Source organism: Excalfactoria chinensis, chromosome 5, assembly GCF_039878825.1.
Source record: "Excalfactoria chinensis isolate bCotChi1 chromosome 5, bCotChi1.hap2, whole genome shotgun sequence".
In the NCBI taxonomy this organism is placed as follows: domain Eukaryota; kingdom Metazoa; phylum Chordata; class Aves; order Galliformes; family Phasianidae; genus Excalfactoria; species Excalfactoria chinensis.
Window position 1 is genome coordinate 13621182 of NC_092829.1, and position 14848 is coordinate 13636029.

At 37.4% G+C, this 14848-nt stretch overlaps 1 protein-coding gene across 1 annotated transcript; it reads left to right on the forward strand.

Annotated features, from left to right (window-relative positions):
- Positions 1–840: 840 nt before the first annotated feature.
- Positions 841–11909, forward strand: LOC140253285 (serpin A3-4-like). The gene is made up of 4 exons (XM_072338799.1): positions 841–1489; positions 7020–7290; positions 10725–10875; positions 11721–11909. Exons 1-4 carry the CDS (start codon positions 856–858, stop codon positions 11907–11909), a joined length of 1245 nt encoding a protein of 414 aa, XP_072194900.1. The 5' UTR covers positions 841–855.
- The last annotated feature ends 2939 nt before the right edge of the window (positions 11910–14848 follow it).

Consider the following 14848-nt stretch of genomic DNA (forward strand, 5'->3'; position numbering starts at 1 on the left):
TCATTCATTCATCTTTGCTTTTTGCCATCGCAGATTTCTGTGCTAAAATCACATTTCACTGTATTTTTGATTCTAAAGTCAAGGTCGTTTTCTAATTGTTCTCTTGTTCCTCTAATTTTTGTTTGTTTGTTTGTTTCTGATTTTTAGGTGATTTGGTTTGGTCACTTAGCTAGACCTTTGCATGGTCTAGTTTCCTTTTTTTAATGAACAACTGTATTTCAATGGTCTTGGTAAATTTGCTCAAAGCTACATAGCAGTTTTTTTAAAATAGTGCTTAATTAGTCAAGCTTTAAGGAATTGCAGAAAATGCTCATCACTTCCTCATTATCTAATTCATTTACTTTCTCTCTGGTGTCTGCTTGTATGTTTACCCGCAGCCCATTTAAAATTACATGTAACATTTAATTGTCACAGTGGAGGAATACTGCGTGTTTCCTTTTGAATTTTTCATATTACTAACTGTAACTGACCAGCATTGACTGGCTTCCTTATCCTCTGTTCTAGAGACCAGTGCTTATGACTTTAAGGATTTCTAGCACTTAAAGTCACATTTAAAACAGAATACTGGAAATAAAGCAGTTCCAAAGGAAATGTAGTCTAACCATAATGAGGGTGCCTCTCATATTGTTTTGCTTTGATTTTAATTCTTTCATAACTTCTACTGTGGATTGAGTAATTTTCCAAAGCCTAATTCCTTGAAATTGAAAGCTGATATCATTTGAATTAAAATGGCTTGGAATAACTGGTACCAAGCCAGAACTGTACAGTGAAAGTACAGATTTATTGAAAGGGATGAGGTAAAAAAAATTGTAAGACATTTCATTTTACTTTCTTCTTTTACAGATTTATAGAAACATGAAGCTGTTGTTGTTCCTCTGCCTTTTAGTTGTTGGGATTCATTCCAACAGTTATCCCTATAATCCTTATCACCAAGTTGTAAGAAACCAAAATCAAAGAGGAAATGAAAACCGAAACATGCCACAGCAGGCTGTAGGGAACCGTGTTTGTCAGTTTGCTTGTTGCTTCTACAAAGAGATTTCTTCTCATGAAAACAATAAGAATATTTTCTTCTCTCCTTTGAGCATCTCTACTGCCTTTGCAATGCTGACTCTTGGTGCCAGGTCTGATACTTTGGCACAGATTCTTAGGGTCCTTCGCTTTAATCCACGTGAGATTTCTGAAAATGAAATCCATGAAGGTTATCGTCAACTCATACAAATGGTAAACAGAAAGAATGAGGGTTTACAGCTAAATATGGGAAATGTCCTGTTTGTACTTGATCAACTGAAACCACAGCAAAGATTTTTGAATAACCTCAGAGAATTCTATGAAGGTGAAATTTATCCTATGAACTTCAAGAGGTCTGATCAAGCCCAGAAGAAGATCAATGATTATGTAGCAGAAAGAACCAATGGGAAAATCAAGGATCTCATAAATAACCTCGATCCACTCACTGAACTACTTCTCATTAGTTACATTTATTTTAACGGTAAGATATTCATATCTTATTCTCTGATTTCATTCATTATTTCCTCAGATCAGTCTTGGACATCTTTTCTATTTATTTATTTATTTATTTCTTACAGTATAGTTTCTCATAAGGAATCATAGTGTGTGTTCCTTTTGGTATTCACTCAGTTATGAACAAAGCTACCAGCTTGGTGCTACTGATGAGTCCTAGTAAAATTTAAGACAGTTTTTCCTTTTATGTTTGAATATGTACATTTCTTTCTTGGTGAAGAATAAGCAAAATGCACTTCCAGGAAGGTACCTCTGTGCAATAAAATATCTACTCCTATAGAATTTTGTGATACGTATGCACATTCTTTTATGCTTTTCTAAGTAGGAATTAATTTTATCTCCAATTCTGTTGGTTCTTCTTTGTTGTTATTATTTGGTTTAACAACTTCAGAGTTAAATTCAAAGAACACTGTTAAAGCAAATCTTAGCTTCTAATCTAAAAGAAAAGTCATGCACTTACTCGTCAGTTCTGCTGTTACTGTGTATAGATTCTTATCTGAAGCTAGATGTGTAAAACTACTTATAGTTTCACACTGATTTTATTTTTTGCTAACTTCAGTAATAGTGTCATTGGCATCCTAATAGGCCTAAAGGCATAGGTCTTCAAACTTTTGTTTTGTTTTTTTGATTCACAGATATTACAATTTTGCAGTGAAGAAATGGACTTCCCCTGCCCCATCCCCATATAAAATAAAAGCATATTGACAATAAGCTTGCATATTTAGCTCATACAATCTGCTTAGCTACAGCCTACAGATCTTCCCAACGCTTTTTTTTTTGACTGCTGATCTAACGAGAAGAAAGTGTGTAAGGATCAATAACTGGTTTAATAAGTTGTTTTTAGGAGAATATCTAAAATGTTTTTATACTAGCACACAAAGTGTGAGGAACAAATGTGAAGAACTGGAAGCTTTGATCTTTTCGCAGAGCTATGATAATATTGGTATGGTGAAACCTGGTGAATTGATTCTCGTGACTGGAGTACTGGGATGGAGGGCTATCAGGAAGGACAGGCAGGACAGGTAATGTGAAAGTGTTGCACTGTACATAAGGGAGAGATTAGACTGTATACCCACTGTTGTTAAGGATGAAGTAGTAGAGAGACTCTGGGTGAGGATTTAGGGGAAGCAATAGCAAAGCAGATATCACTGTGGATATCTACTACCAACACTAACGCAGTAAGGTTTTATGGATGAATTATTCTGTAGGCAGTTAGGGGAAATCTTGGGCATGGTTGCTCACACCCTTATGGGAGATTTCAGCTTCCCAGACATAAATCTTAGATATCATGCAGCTGCAACAAGTAAGGTTGGAAAATTCCTAAAACATATTGAAAATAACTTCCTTCTTTGTGCCAGAAGTATTTACTACACAAACTATTAAAAAAAAAGATGTCCTCCTAGACCCATTGTTTGAGAATAGAAATGGTCTTGTGGGAGATGTGAAGATAGGGGGCTGTTATTTTAAAATAGTTAAGTTTAAAATTTTTGATGTAAGGAGGGTAAGGTCAGCAGAGTTGCCAACCTGGATTTTAAGAGAGCAAACTTTCAGCTACTCAGATAGCTTGTGAAGATTTGAGTTGATTATGAGAGATGATCCTTTTTAAGAAACACCTTTTAAGACCACAGGAGCAGGCAGGCAGTCTCATTATATTGCAAATCAAGAAAGCAGGGCAGAAATTCAGATTGGAGGAACAGGGAATTCCTTGTAAAGTTTAGGCAAAAGAAAAGATATGATCTCTGGAAACAAAGTCAGACACAGAGAGGCTGCATAGTTACAGTTCATATTTCTGGGAAGGAAATAAGAAAAGTCAAAGCACAATTTTAGTTGACACTGGCCAATGTAGCATCAGACAATAAAAAGCCTTTTTAAAGTGTATCAACAGCAAGAGGAGATTTAAAGATAAACTTGGACTGATATGTGATGAATATAGTCACCTGACAAGTGAGAATGAGGATTAAGTGGACTTATTTGATGCCTTTTATGTCCTAGTTTTTAATTTTAATGTTACATCTTGTGTTGTCTAATCTAAGTTGGAAGATAGTGACTAGGGAAGCAATGACGTTCCATTTGTTGTCAGTGAAAATGTAAGGAATCAATTGTATTGACTGAATGTTCTTAAATCCATGGGGCCTAGCATTCATTCCAGAGTACTGAAACAATACTGAAGGAGGTAGTGGATATTATAGCTGGACCTTCTCTATAATTACCAAAGATCCTGGTAATCTGAGGAGAACCTTGCTGATTGAAATCTTGCCAGTGTTAAATCTATCTTCAAAAGAGCATGAGAGAAGACTCAGGAAATGTCAGACCTTTCAGTCTAACCTCAGTCCCTGGAAAATTAAGGAGATTTTCCTGGCTGCTATCGGAAGGCATTTAAAGAATAGAACTATTATCAAGCCTAGTATTTGTCATGGGTTCACCAAGGGAAAGTCCTGCCTTAGCATTTTTATATCCTTCTACAATGAGTACACCTACTTAGGGGGAAGGCAGTACGATGTAATCTTCCTAGATTTCAGTAAGGCTTTTTATACTGTCCCTCATATTACACTTCTGGACATATTGTCCAGCTGTGAGGTAAAAGATATATTCTATGTTATGTGATGAATTGGCTCAACAATTGAACTCAAAGTTTTGAAGCGAATGGGGCTACATCTGGCTGGCTGTCATTAGTGGTGTTTCCCAGGACTCAATCCTAGACTAGGTTCTGTTCAATATTTTTATTGATGATCTGGGTGCAGGAGTGGAATGCAACCTCAGCAGTTTTGCTGATACTTAAACTGGGAGGTGCTGTTGAGTTTCTGGAGGGATGAGAGCCCTTGTTGAGGGATCTAGAGAATTTGGAATATTAAGCAATCATTAATGACATGAAGCTGAACAAAGGGAAATACCAAGTGATACACCTGGGATGGAGTAATGCTGAACACAGGTACAGAGCACAAATATAGACTGGGAACTGAGCAGATGGATACCAACAAGGCAGCAAGGGTAAGAGCAGTTCAGCATGAGCAGCCAAGAGTGCAAACTATATTTTGAGGTGCTTTAAACACAGCACAGTCAGCTGGCCAAAAAAAGGCAATCCTCCCACTATATTTAGTATTGGTGCAGCCTCACCCCTGGTGCAGTTCTGGGCTACACACTACAAAAAGGAAGTTAAGGTCCGTGAAAGTCTCCAGGAAAGAGTAACAGGGATAATAAAAGGGCTGGAAGTTGTGTCTTTAATGAACAGGCTGAAGACACTTGAACTATTCAGTCTGGAGAAAGGGAGGCTGAGAGGTGACCTCTCCCTGCAGTGCCCTAAACATGGGATATGGAGGTACCAGTCTCTGCTCCCTGTTAAATCATGATAGAAAGTGAGGGGATGGCACAAAACTGCACCAGTGAAGGTATAGACTAGATATGAGGAAAAAACTATTTCTTATGGGAATGGTCAAACACTCTAAGAAGCACAAGCTTCCTAGCAAGGTGGTTGAAGTTCTGTGCCTGGCAGAGTTCAAGAGGCATTTGTATAATGCCTATATTAATATGTTTTAATTGATTATTAGTGCTGAAGAGGTCAGGCAGTTAGACTTGATGATCTTTGTAGGACCCTTCCAACTGGAATATTCTAATTGTTTCAAACCCTCTCTCTCTTATTCATTTTATCACATTCTGAAAACAGAATGAAGAAAATAATATTAGTTAATTTACCTGACAGAAACGGCATGTTAGGATGTGCAAAGAAGTAGAACCTTATATGGCCTAGGAGGGAAAGCTCAATACAAAACAAGAAAAAAGAAAACAAAAAACAAACAACAACAACAACAACAACAAAAACTGAGAATTTTCATATTGTGAACATGCTTCTAAAGTTTTTTCCATTCTCTATACATTGCAACATTCTGTGCACAGCAGTGGTAACTCTCAGACAGTGGGCATGAAATTCCACCAGTGCACCAGTCCCTTATTATTCCCTTGCTGGGCTGATCACCAGAAAATATCATACTTCATGATTCCTTTTTTGAATTGAACTTGTAAAACAATTGATAGAGGTGCCATCTCTAGAAAGCAGCCTCCTAAGAAAGAGGAGACTATTACAACAGGTGTTCCTCCATAAGGAATGGAAAGGATTTGTGTGAAATCAGTGGATGCTCCCTAAGTGGAGCACTACATAAAATGTGTTTGAGCTTTTCAAGACCTGTGTCACATTTTCGTGAAACAAAAATCTTACCTCTTGTAAGCCTGATGATAGAAGTCCCCAGTTTGTTTTCTTTTACGAAAGTTTTACAGACAATCAGTCTATGACATCAAAACTGTGTTACTGAGGTCACTATTAATTAAGAAACATGAAAGTGGTTCACTGTTGTCAATTTATATTTTCATAGCTCAAGACATGAAACCTCATATCAGAGCCTCAGAGCAGTGAACAAGCATTGTTTGTATCTCTTCCACAAATGGTGGAAACAGTATATTATCTGTTCATTTATACCAAGCTGCCCAGTAATCATTGTTTAAAAAGAAATCAGAATTCAAACATGATCTCGGTTCATGGGTACATTTGTTTGTTTGTTTATCTTTCTGATGGCACTTTTTAAATTTCATCTGCTCACTGAACCTAAAATGACCTTTGCTCTCCAAGGTAAAATCTACTGCAGAGCAACACTTCTTTCTTTAAAACCAAACAAGCAAACGAACAGAAAAAGAAATACAAAACCATTTTCCAGTCTTTTCAGTTCAGTCTCTGAAATGGATGAGACAGATAGTCTCATTTGATTTATGAATTTATATCCAGAGAGGATTCAGTGTGTGCAGTAGTTTTTTGTATTTTTTTTTTTTTACCACAACTAAGTGAAGAGTCCTTGAAAATCTGAAGTTTTGAGTATGACAGTACAAAGGGTTTCTGTTATTTTATTTTTTAACCTAGTAGTATGATAGTATATGGAATCGTGTTGTAGGGAGCCTGCTTTGGCAGGGGGGTTGGACTCGATGATCTCTAGAGGTCCCTTCCAACCCCTACAATTCTGTGATTCTGTGATAGTATTAAATTCTTCATGACTTTATTGCCCATCAGAAAAAGTGGTATATAAAACTCTTCTCTCTTTGAGTAACCTGAATCTCTTCATTTCTCTAGAGAATTTACCCCTTCACAAGTTTCTTAGGTGTGGAAACAAGAAAAGGAGAATCTGTCTTCTTCTGAGTTCCCATTTATAAGTTGCATTATATGGGGGATTTGTAGGCACTGTAAAACTATGTTCATAGAGGAAAATCACACACTTGATAACACACTTAGATTTATTCTGTCTGACTGTAAATAATGAGGGGATTTTGTACATCACAGTCTACTTACTGTGTCGCTGTTGAATTATTCTGAGTATTCAGTAACTGCAAGTTCTTACTGCAAACTGACTTATCCTTGAAGCTTATCAAAATGTAGCAATTAATGCCTCTGTGACAATGTCCTGTCATTCCTATATCCCATATCTCATAGTATGCTATAACTCTGTCTCTTGTATTTCAAGCTGAATGGGAAAAACCTTTCAATCCACAATACACTAAAAAGGAAAAATTCTTTGTGGATGGGAACAAGGCTGTTGAAGTTCCGATGATGTTTGGAATTGGCGCGTTCAAGCATGGCTATGATGAACAACTGTCTTCCACTGTGGTGCAAATGGATTACAAAGGAGGAGCTTCAGCATTTTTTGTTCTGCCTGATCAAGGAAGAATGATGAAGCTGGAAAAAAAATTGTCTTGTGAGCGTATGGCAAGATGGAGGACATTAGTCTCAAAAAGGTAAAATTCTGCAGCTCTTGGTTCAGATGGTAAGAAAGGAGATGCATACATTCTAATCTGCTGAGCTCTGATAAAGAATTGGGATGCTATTTTAAATTCTCTTTTAATCTATTCAAAAATTCCCTCTGACCAAATCTGAAATTTGACTCTCTGATACTCCTTTGTGTTCACATTCATACTACATGAACTGAATACTTTCACTGCTATAGGACTTTTATTACACTTACATTCTGTATTCTGATGTCAGCTCTCTATAGGTCCCAGTTTTCTGCCTTAATACCTCTAATAGTTGTTTTTTTGTTTGGTTGGTTGTGTGTTTTTTTTCTGCCTTCTGCTTCTTTTATTTACAACTAAATTAATATGACTTTCCTTAAGACTTTTTTTTTTTTTTTTTTTCCCTTGGTTCTTAATTCCTTTCTCTCCTTACTGTTATCAGTAATTACACATTTAATTTTGAAATAGCAACATTCATCTGAGCAGTTGTGTGGACAAAGTTCAGAGATAAGTGTATAGAGCATCTAATATGTTTCAGAGCCATTGAATTCAGGCACTCTGAAGACTTAGAAAGGCAATATTATATTAAGGCACATTTGCTTCAAGGTAACAATGAGAGTAGAAGGCAAAATTAATTTGTTTTAAAAAAACACATTTTAGACCATTAGTGTTATATGTAGTAGTAGTCTTGGATGAGACAAAATATGTGTACAAGCATGGGCAAAACATCTTTGCAGGATGAAGGCCTTGTATTCTTCAAAATTATGAATACATCACATAAGAGACCTTCACACATCCTCATCTGAACACTGTTTTGAATTATCAGTTTTCAAGACAAAAAGAGCATCTTAATACCTTGAAGGAGTTCTACGCTTTTTTACTCTGGTTCACTGTCAAAACTTTTCAGGGAAAAAAAATTTAAAAATAATAAATAAAGAAATAAAACATATTTTCCATTTTAAAAATAGCCAGAAATAAAATGTGTAGTTTTCAGTGCAGCTTTACAATATTTAAACTTCTGGGAGTGGCTATGTGATTGGTTGGTATCAGTACAGGACAAATCAGAAGCTGAATCAAGTTACTTATGAAGCGTTTTTGCCAAAGAAACTATTACCTTTAAAATCACCGTAAAAGATACTAAATAAAATACAGAGTTTTTGTTTCCTCTCCTGATTCTCCCCCCAGATGAAACAACGTACTTTAGGGCCATGAAGGGGAGATATAGAACTTTCAATATTAGAAATGCATTACTATCATGAGCTTGTTCTATGCAGCTCTCCACCTCTCCTCATGAGAGCTCTCTCTTGCAAACTAGTAACATCAGCTCCTCCTTTTGCCAGTAGTTTTCAGTGTAACTGCTGTCATTTGGAATGTATCAATAAATGTATTTGTTGTGGGATATGGAGTGATGTAAGAGTTTGGGACAAGCTATATTTGCCTCTGTTTTTATATCTGCAAGCTGATATTGACCTAATTTGTGGTACTGTTTGTTGGCTGCTGAATGGGAGATAGTACCAAAGTGTTGGTGCAGCTGACTACAGTCAGCTGAGATCAATTTAATGGTTGAACTGTGGAGAAAACATTCCTGTCTCTTCTGGAAAGTGTATACCAGTGCTTCTTGCCCAGTTACATTGTTGCTATATGCTTTCCCTTTCCTGCATGTTGAAAGCAAGTAGGGGCTTGTGAATTAGTGTCTTTGTGTAATAGTAAGAAAGATGACGCAATTGGAGTTGCATCTCCTTTGAGTCAGTAATCAGTGTCATCAGAAATGAAGTAGATCAGCAAGACATTTTCAATCCACTAGGACTCTCATTTTTGATTGCCAGCCAGACTTCGCATTCAGTTTGTGGAATGTGCTATGGTGAAAGCACAAGCCCTTCCCTTTCCACTTGTCCACTGCACGACTTACTTTTTAGCTAGTTTCATTAAGTGCTCCACACTTCCTTGCCCTAGAAACCAGAACCTGGTTTATGACCAGAAAACAGTACTGACAAATCAGCATTGTCAGTTACCTCTGACTAAATATACTGCTTGAAAGATCAAGGAAGAAATGGGATAGAACGGAGGTGTGATTAATTTATTGAAAGACTAAACTAGTCATTAATAATAATAAAAAAAGAATAAAGTAGAATAAAAATGAATACATTGGGCATCAGATGACATAGAACTATCTGTTGAGTAGGTAGTTGGTGTCCATGTACATTTTTTTGTTGTTGTTACTTTGTCAGCTACACATTGCCCTGCAACCTTGGTATACCTTGTCTTCTTTGTTCTCAATTTGTGTGATAACATTAATGTCATGGCATTTTTCAAAATAGTGACTTTTGAGATACCTGAAAGAATCTTTTTCACAAAGCGTATCTTCTGTACCCTCCAGTAATGGAGTTTGTGTAGGTTCTTTCCTGAAGTTTCCAATGCATAGCTAACTTTTGACAATGTCATATGAAGAGCTTGGGAGGCATGTCTCTACTGTAGTATTGGCTCACTGCACACTAGAGAACCTAGCTTCTCAACCAGAACTGCTGGTTGTCATAAATATTCTTTTCTTCTCTCTCAATTAATGCAAATATATTTCTCATAAACTTCAGTAAGTTCAACAAGGCCAAGTGCAAGGTCCTGCACCTGTTCTGGGACCATGGCAAGCAAGAATGAAGGCTGAGTTATGAGTGGATTGAGAGCAGACCCAAGGAGAAATTGGAAGTCTTGGGAGCTGAAAAGCAAAACATGAGCCAGAAGTGTGTGCTTGTAGCCCAGAAAAGGCCACCTGCATCCTGGACTGCATCAAAAGAGGAGTGACAACAGGGAGAGTGAGGCAACTGTGTGCCTGTACTCCACTCATCAGCCTCCACCTGCAGTGGAGTACTGTATTCAGCTGTGGGGTCTGCAGCATAAGAAGGACAAGGACTTGTTGGAGAGGGTCCAGAGGAGGGACACAAATTTGTTCAAAGATCTAGAGCACCTCTCTTGTGATGACAGAATGAGAATGCTGGGCTTGTTCAGCTTGAAGGAGAGAAGGCTCTGGGGAGACCTCATTACAGCCTTCTAGTACCCACAGCCGGCCTAAAAGAAAGCTGGAGATGGACTCTTAATCAGGAAGAGCAACGGTAGGACCAGGCTTAATGGTTTTAAAGTAAAAGATGCAGATTTAGATATTAGGAGGAAATTTTTCGCTGTGAGGGAGGTGAGGCACTGGCACAGGCTGCCCAGAGGAAAATTTAAGGCCAGATTGGATTGGGCTTTAGGCAACTTGATGTACTGGGAGGTGTCCCTGCAGATGACAGGAGAATTGTAATCGAAATCATTCCATGATTCTATGATCCCCTGTATAGAGTAGACAGAGCCTGCAAACAAAATATCTTTGGAGAGAAGCAAAATGACTCTACCCTGTACTGTGACATCATGCCTGAAAGTTTAACTTTATTCTTGCACTTCTTTTCCAGCAACTCAGTAAATTTATATCTTCCAAAATTCACTCTTCATGGGAGATATAACCTAAAAAACATTTTATATCAAATGGGCATAAGGGATCTATTCACTGATAAGGCTGACCTATCTGGTATCACTGGACAACCCCAGCACAGAATTTCCCAGGTAAAAGATATTGCTTCTTCTTTTATGCTTCTATGGTTATTGATGTTCACATTAGATTGTTTTCAAATATTCATATTCACTCACTAATGTGAGGAGTACGTGAAAAAGCAGATGCACAGAGTATTTCACCCATGCTACTTGGGCTGTCGGCATAACTATATTGGAGTAGGTTGCAAGTCCATAATTTTCAAATCTGGGAGGCATTTTTTATTTGTATGGGCACACATTATGAAACAGATGCGACCAAATCATTGCCTCTCTACACTTAAGTTTCCTCCTGCACTGTATTGTTACAGTCATTATATTGCAGCTTCTGCGTGTGTCTACCTTCTTTACTTTGTCTGTGGATAACAAGGGAGATGTCAGGATGGATCATTGCTTGTTTATTATAGTGGGGAGGACAGAGGAAAAACAGTGACTACTTTTAAACTCTGGACGTTACTCATTGTGCTTATCTGCATGTTAGTACCTCAACTGTACAAACTTGTCAAAAAATTCAATTCAAAAATTCTCTTTTCAGATTTATTCTATCTTTGTAGATCTGCACCAGTGGCAGCATGAAATAAAAAAAGATAACAAAATTAGAAAAAGAAACAGAAAGATAGTGCTTTTATCAGTAGGAGTATGCCTCTTCAACAGAGATGAGTTCTCTGAGATGAAGAAAGCCATAGTTCACATAGTTTGATTTTTTTTCCCCCAAGATTGCTGTCTGTGCATCAGACTCATGCCTGCCCCCTTGATGATAATTTCATATTTATAACTTTTTAAGACAATTCTGGCTCAGTTACTCTTAAGGTAACTGTTTTTGGACCATTCTGACTTGTAACATATCTGTTTGTTCACAGGCTATTCATCAGGCTGTGGTAAAGGTGGATGAGACTGGCACTGAAGCAGCAGCTGCCACAGGCATGGAAATAGTGCCTATGTCTGTTCCAATTGTCATTAAAATGAACAGACCCTTCTTATTGGTTATAACTTTGAAGGATAACATGCTGTTCATGGGAAAAATTGTGAACCCTCTGAAAGAAGATTAAGCTCAAATACACATTAGATATGCAGTTATCACCACTGTTTAATCCAGCGTTTCACCTAATGAGCATGGCATGGCTCTCCACCTTTTAAGCTATGTTATTCACTGTTTTGGTTTTTTGTTTGTTTTTGTAGATGAGACACTTCATGAATGCACGTTGTTATAGTTGCATATCTGTTTGGTCTTTTTTTTTTTTTTTTTTTTTAATGAAGGTTACATCCAGGCAAAATTATCATTAGATCTGGAACAGAATAGACCCGTGTGACAATGACAGCACAGATAAATTTTCAAAGAGGGAAGATGAGGAGCATGTGAGCATGTGGGTGGAGAGGATTGTGCAACCCGCTGCTCCTTTGCTCCTTCCATCACAGCTGTGGCTGCCTTCTCACTTTTTTTTTTTTTTTTTTTTTTTTTTTTTTTTTTTTTTTTTGGCATTGATTGACAAATGGGTGTAAGTTATGGCACTTAACTACTTGTGCCCATTTTCCTACCAAGTCTAGGATAGCTTTTAACATACATAGTGCTTACTACCTTGCACAGTACCATTTTCCAGTGAGTCTACTACTTACTTGTGTCTTGGCTGTTGTGGTAGCTTGCCTGCTACATACTGATCACAAGAAAGTTGTGCCTTTCCCTTGCACATATACGGTATTTCTGTAAGACTTCCCTGTCCATACTCATTCCAGGGCAAATATGTCAGAATTGGGTCTAAGGAAGGAAGATGTGGGTCAGATCTCTGCTGCTCAACTCCCTGGAGCAAACTTCTGTGAACCAGATACACAACTTACAGCAGCCACAGGATTTCTTGCCTGTGCCTGAACTGAAATCAGCTTCTAGTGGAAACAAAAGCCATCTCCTCAAGGTGCCACTGCACATAGCAGTACCACCTGGCCCTGGGAGATCACCCATGGTAGTAAGCACCACTGCAGTATTGTTTGTAGAATAGAGCACCCTACTGGTAGCACCTTATACCCCATTGGTGACTTATACCATGTCTTTTGACATGAACCCTTCTGTTCCCAGACTGTCCAGTAACATGATATTGGTACTCCTTTTCTCATCTGCTTCATGGTTAGTATAGCAGCAATATTATAGGATATGTTTTCACTATTAGGATGCACAGTACCAAAAGTCACATTCATAATGTACATGCTTATTTATTTTTTCTTTACTTTTCTGTCTACTTTTACTTCTTCTTACAGAACATCTATCAGTGTTTTATTTCTGTGTCCATGTTCATGATATATATCTGATCTCTGGTTGCAGGAGGGGTAAATTATTGACTAAAGTGGGTTAGTGTGTTAATGGGTGTTAAGCATTAACAACAGTCTTTGTACTGTCTTGAACTACACAGAAAAAAATGTACTACAATAGGAGAACAACAACAAATAAATATAACATTAAAAGTCTCTAATTTTGTAATTTTTTTTTTTCTGTAATTCTGAGCTAAAAATTACAAAGTATGGTTCAAGCGGGTTTTTGACCAGTATTTCCTATCTACAGTTGTCCATGTAGTGCTCATATACACCAATCACCATGCCAGAAATGATCTTCAGAAGGCTCACGCTTTGGTCTGAGCAGAAAATCCCTTTTCAGTGCATAGCAAGTTGTTCCTGTTAGGAGGAGAAACTGCTGAGAGGATTTGACATTCCTTTGATGCAGCAGTGTTTATTTAAAAGGCAATGTACAATATGCACTTATTCTAGTGGTGAGGCTGGTCTGTTTTCAGTAGTGCGTGGGGACAGGACTAGGGGAAATGGGCTGAAACTTCAGCATAGGAAGTTCCGCACGAATGTGCACAAAAACTTCTTTACAGTGAGGGTGACGGAGCACTGGAACAGGCTGCCCAGGGAGGTGGTGGAGTCTCCTTCTCTGGAGATATTCAAGACCTTCCTGGATGCCTACCTGTGTGATGTGGTGTAGGGAGCCTGCTTTGGCAGGGGGGTTGGACTCGATGATCTCTAGAGGTCCCTTCCAACCCCTATAATTCTGTGATTCTGTGATTCTCTGATTCTATTTTATCAAACATTTAGCTTCATATGTACCTCTCATCATCTCTGTTCTGAAAAAATCTCTCTCAGCTCCCTCTGAGAGCTATGTTCTGACATTTGGCATGTGTACTGAGCTGTGGATCTTGTTTCTTCAGGTACCTTATTCCATAAACAAAATATGGTTTCTCTTTACTCCTGTACTGAGTTGATATTGCTGACAACATAGATCACAATTGTTTAAAAAACATATACTTTGAAAGATTATTAACAAGAAAATGATATAATTTCTTTAGTATCTATCATCATGTTGTAGAGGAAACTAATTCTTAATAAAATCACAGTGATACAGCAGGAAACAAAAACTCATCTGTGTGGTATTCGGATTGGACAATAAGGAAAAGTAAACTCACAGGCTCCCAAAATAAAGTTAGATATATTCAAATTATTTTAATTTCTCTCTGATCACATCACTGGATCTATAAATAATCTTAACAGAGGGTTTTTTTCTACAAGGTCTTAGAGAGCTTTATATTCTGTATTTATCTACAGTCACTGCAGATCATTCCAGGTCTCAGTATCATGATACAATCAAATCTTGCAGCTTGCTTTCCTTAAAAATGCATAGCAGGAATAGAAGTACACCCAAAAAAACAAAAACCATCAACAACAAATAAAAACAAAACAAACAAACTTTAAAAAGAGTGGTAATAAGAAAAGAAAAGAAAAAAGACATATTAACATGTTAATGAGAATTATGAAGAAAATTTTCAGAAAATAGAAGTTGTGATCAACTTGGGGATTTTGAACTAAGGAGTGGGACTGCAAAATGTAAAATAGAAAACTGGAATAAGACAGGAAAAAAAACAGTTTTGAGAGAGAAAAAAACATTACAGATGTCCTAGCAGCTAAATAATATATTATTTTTCATAGACTTCAGAAACCTGCCAGAGAG

Bases quoted from the DNA above. Each gene is read 5' to 3' on its own strand.
- LOC140253285 (XM_072338799.1), top strand. From the start codon at position 856: ATGAAGCTGTTGTTGTTCCTCTGCCTTTTAGTTGTTGGGATTCATTCC. The intron at 7,291-10,724 runs GTAAAATTCTGC...CTTCTTTTCCAG, and splicing joins AGGACATTAGTCTCAAAAAG to CAACTCAGTAAATTTATATC. The intron at 10,876-11,720 runs GTAAAAGATATT...GTTTGTTCACAG, and splicing joins CCCAGCACAGAATTTCCCAG to GCTATTCATCAGGCTGTGGT.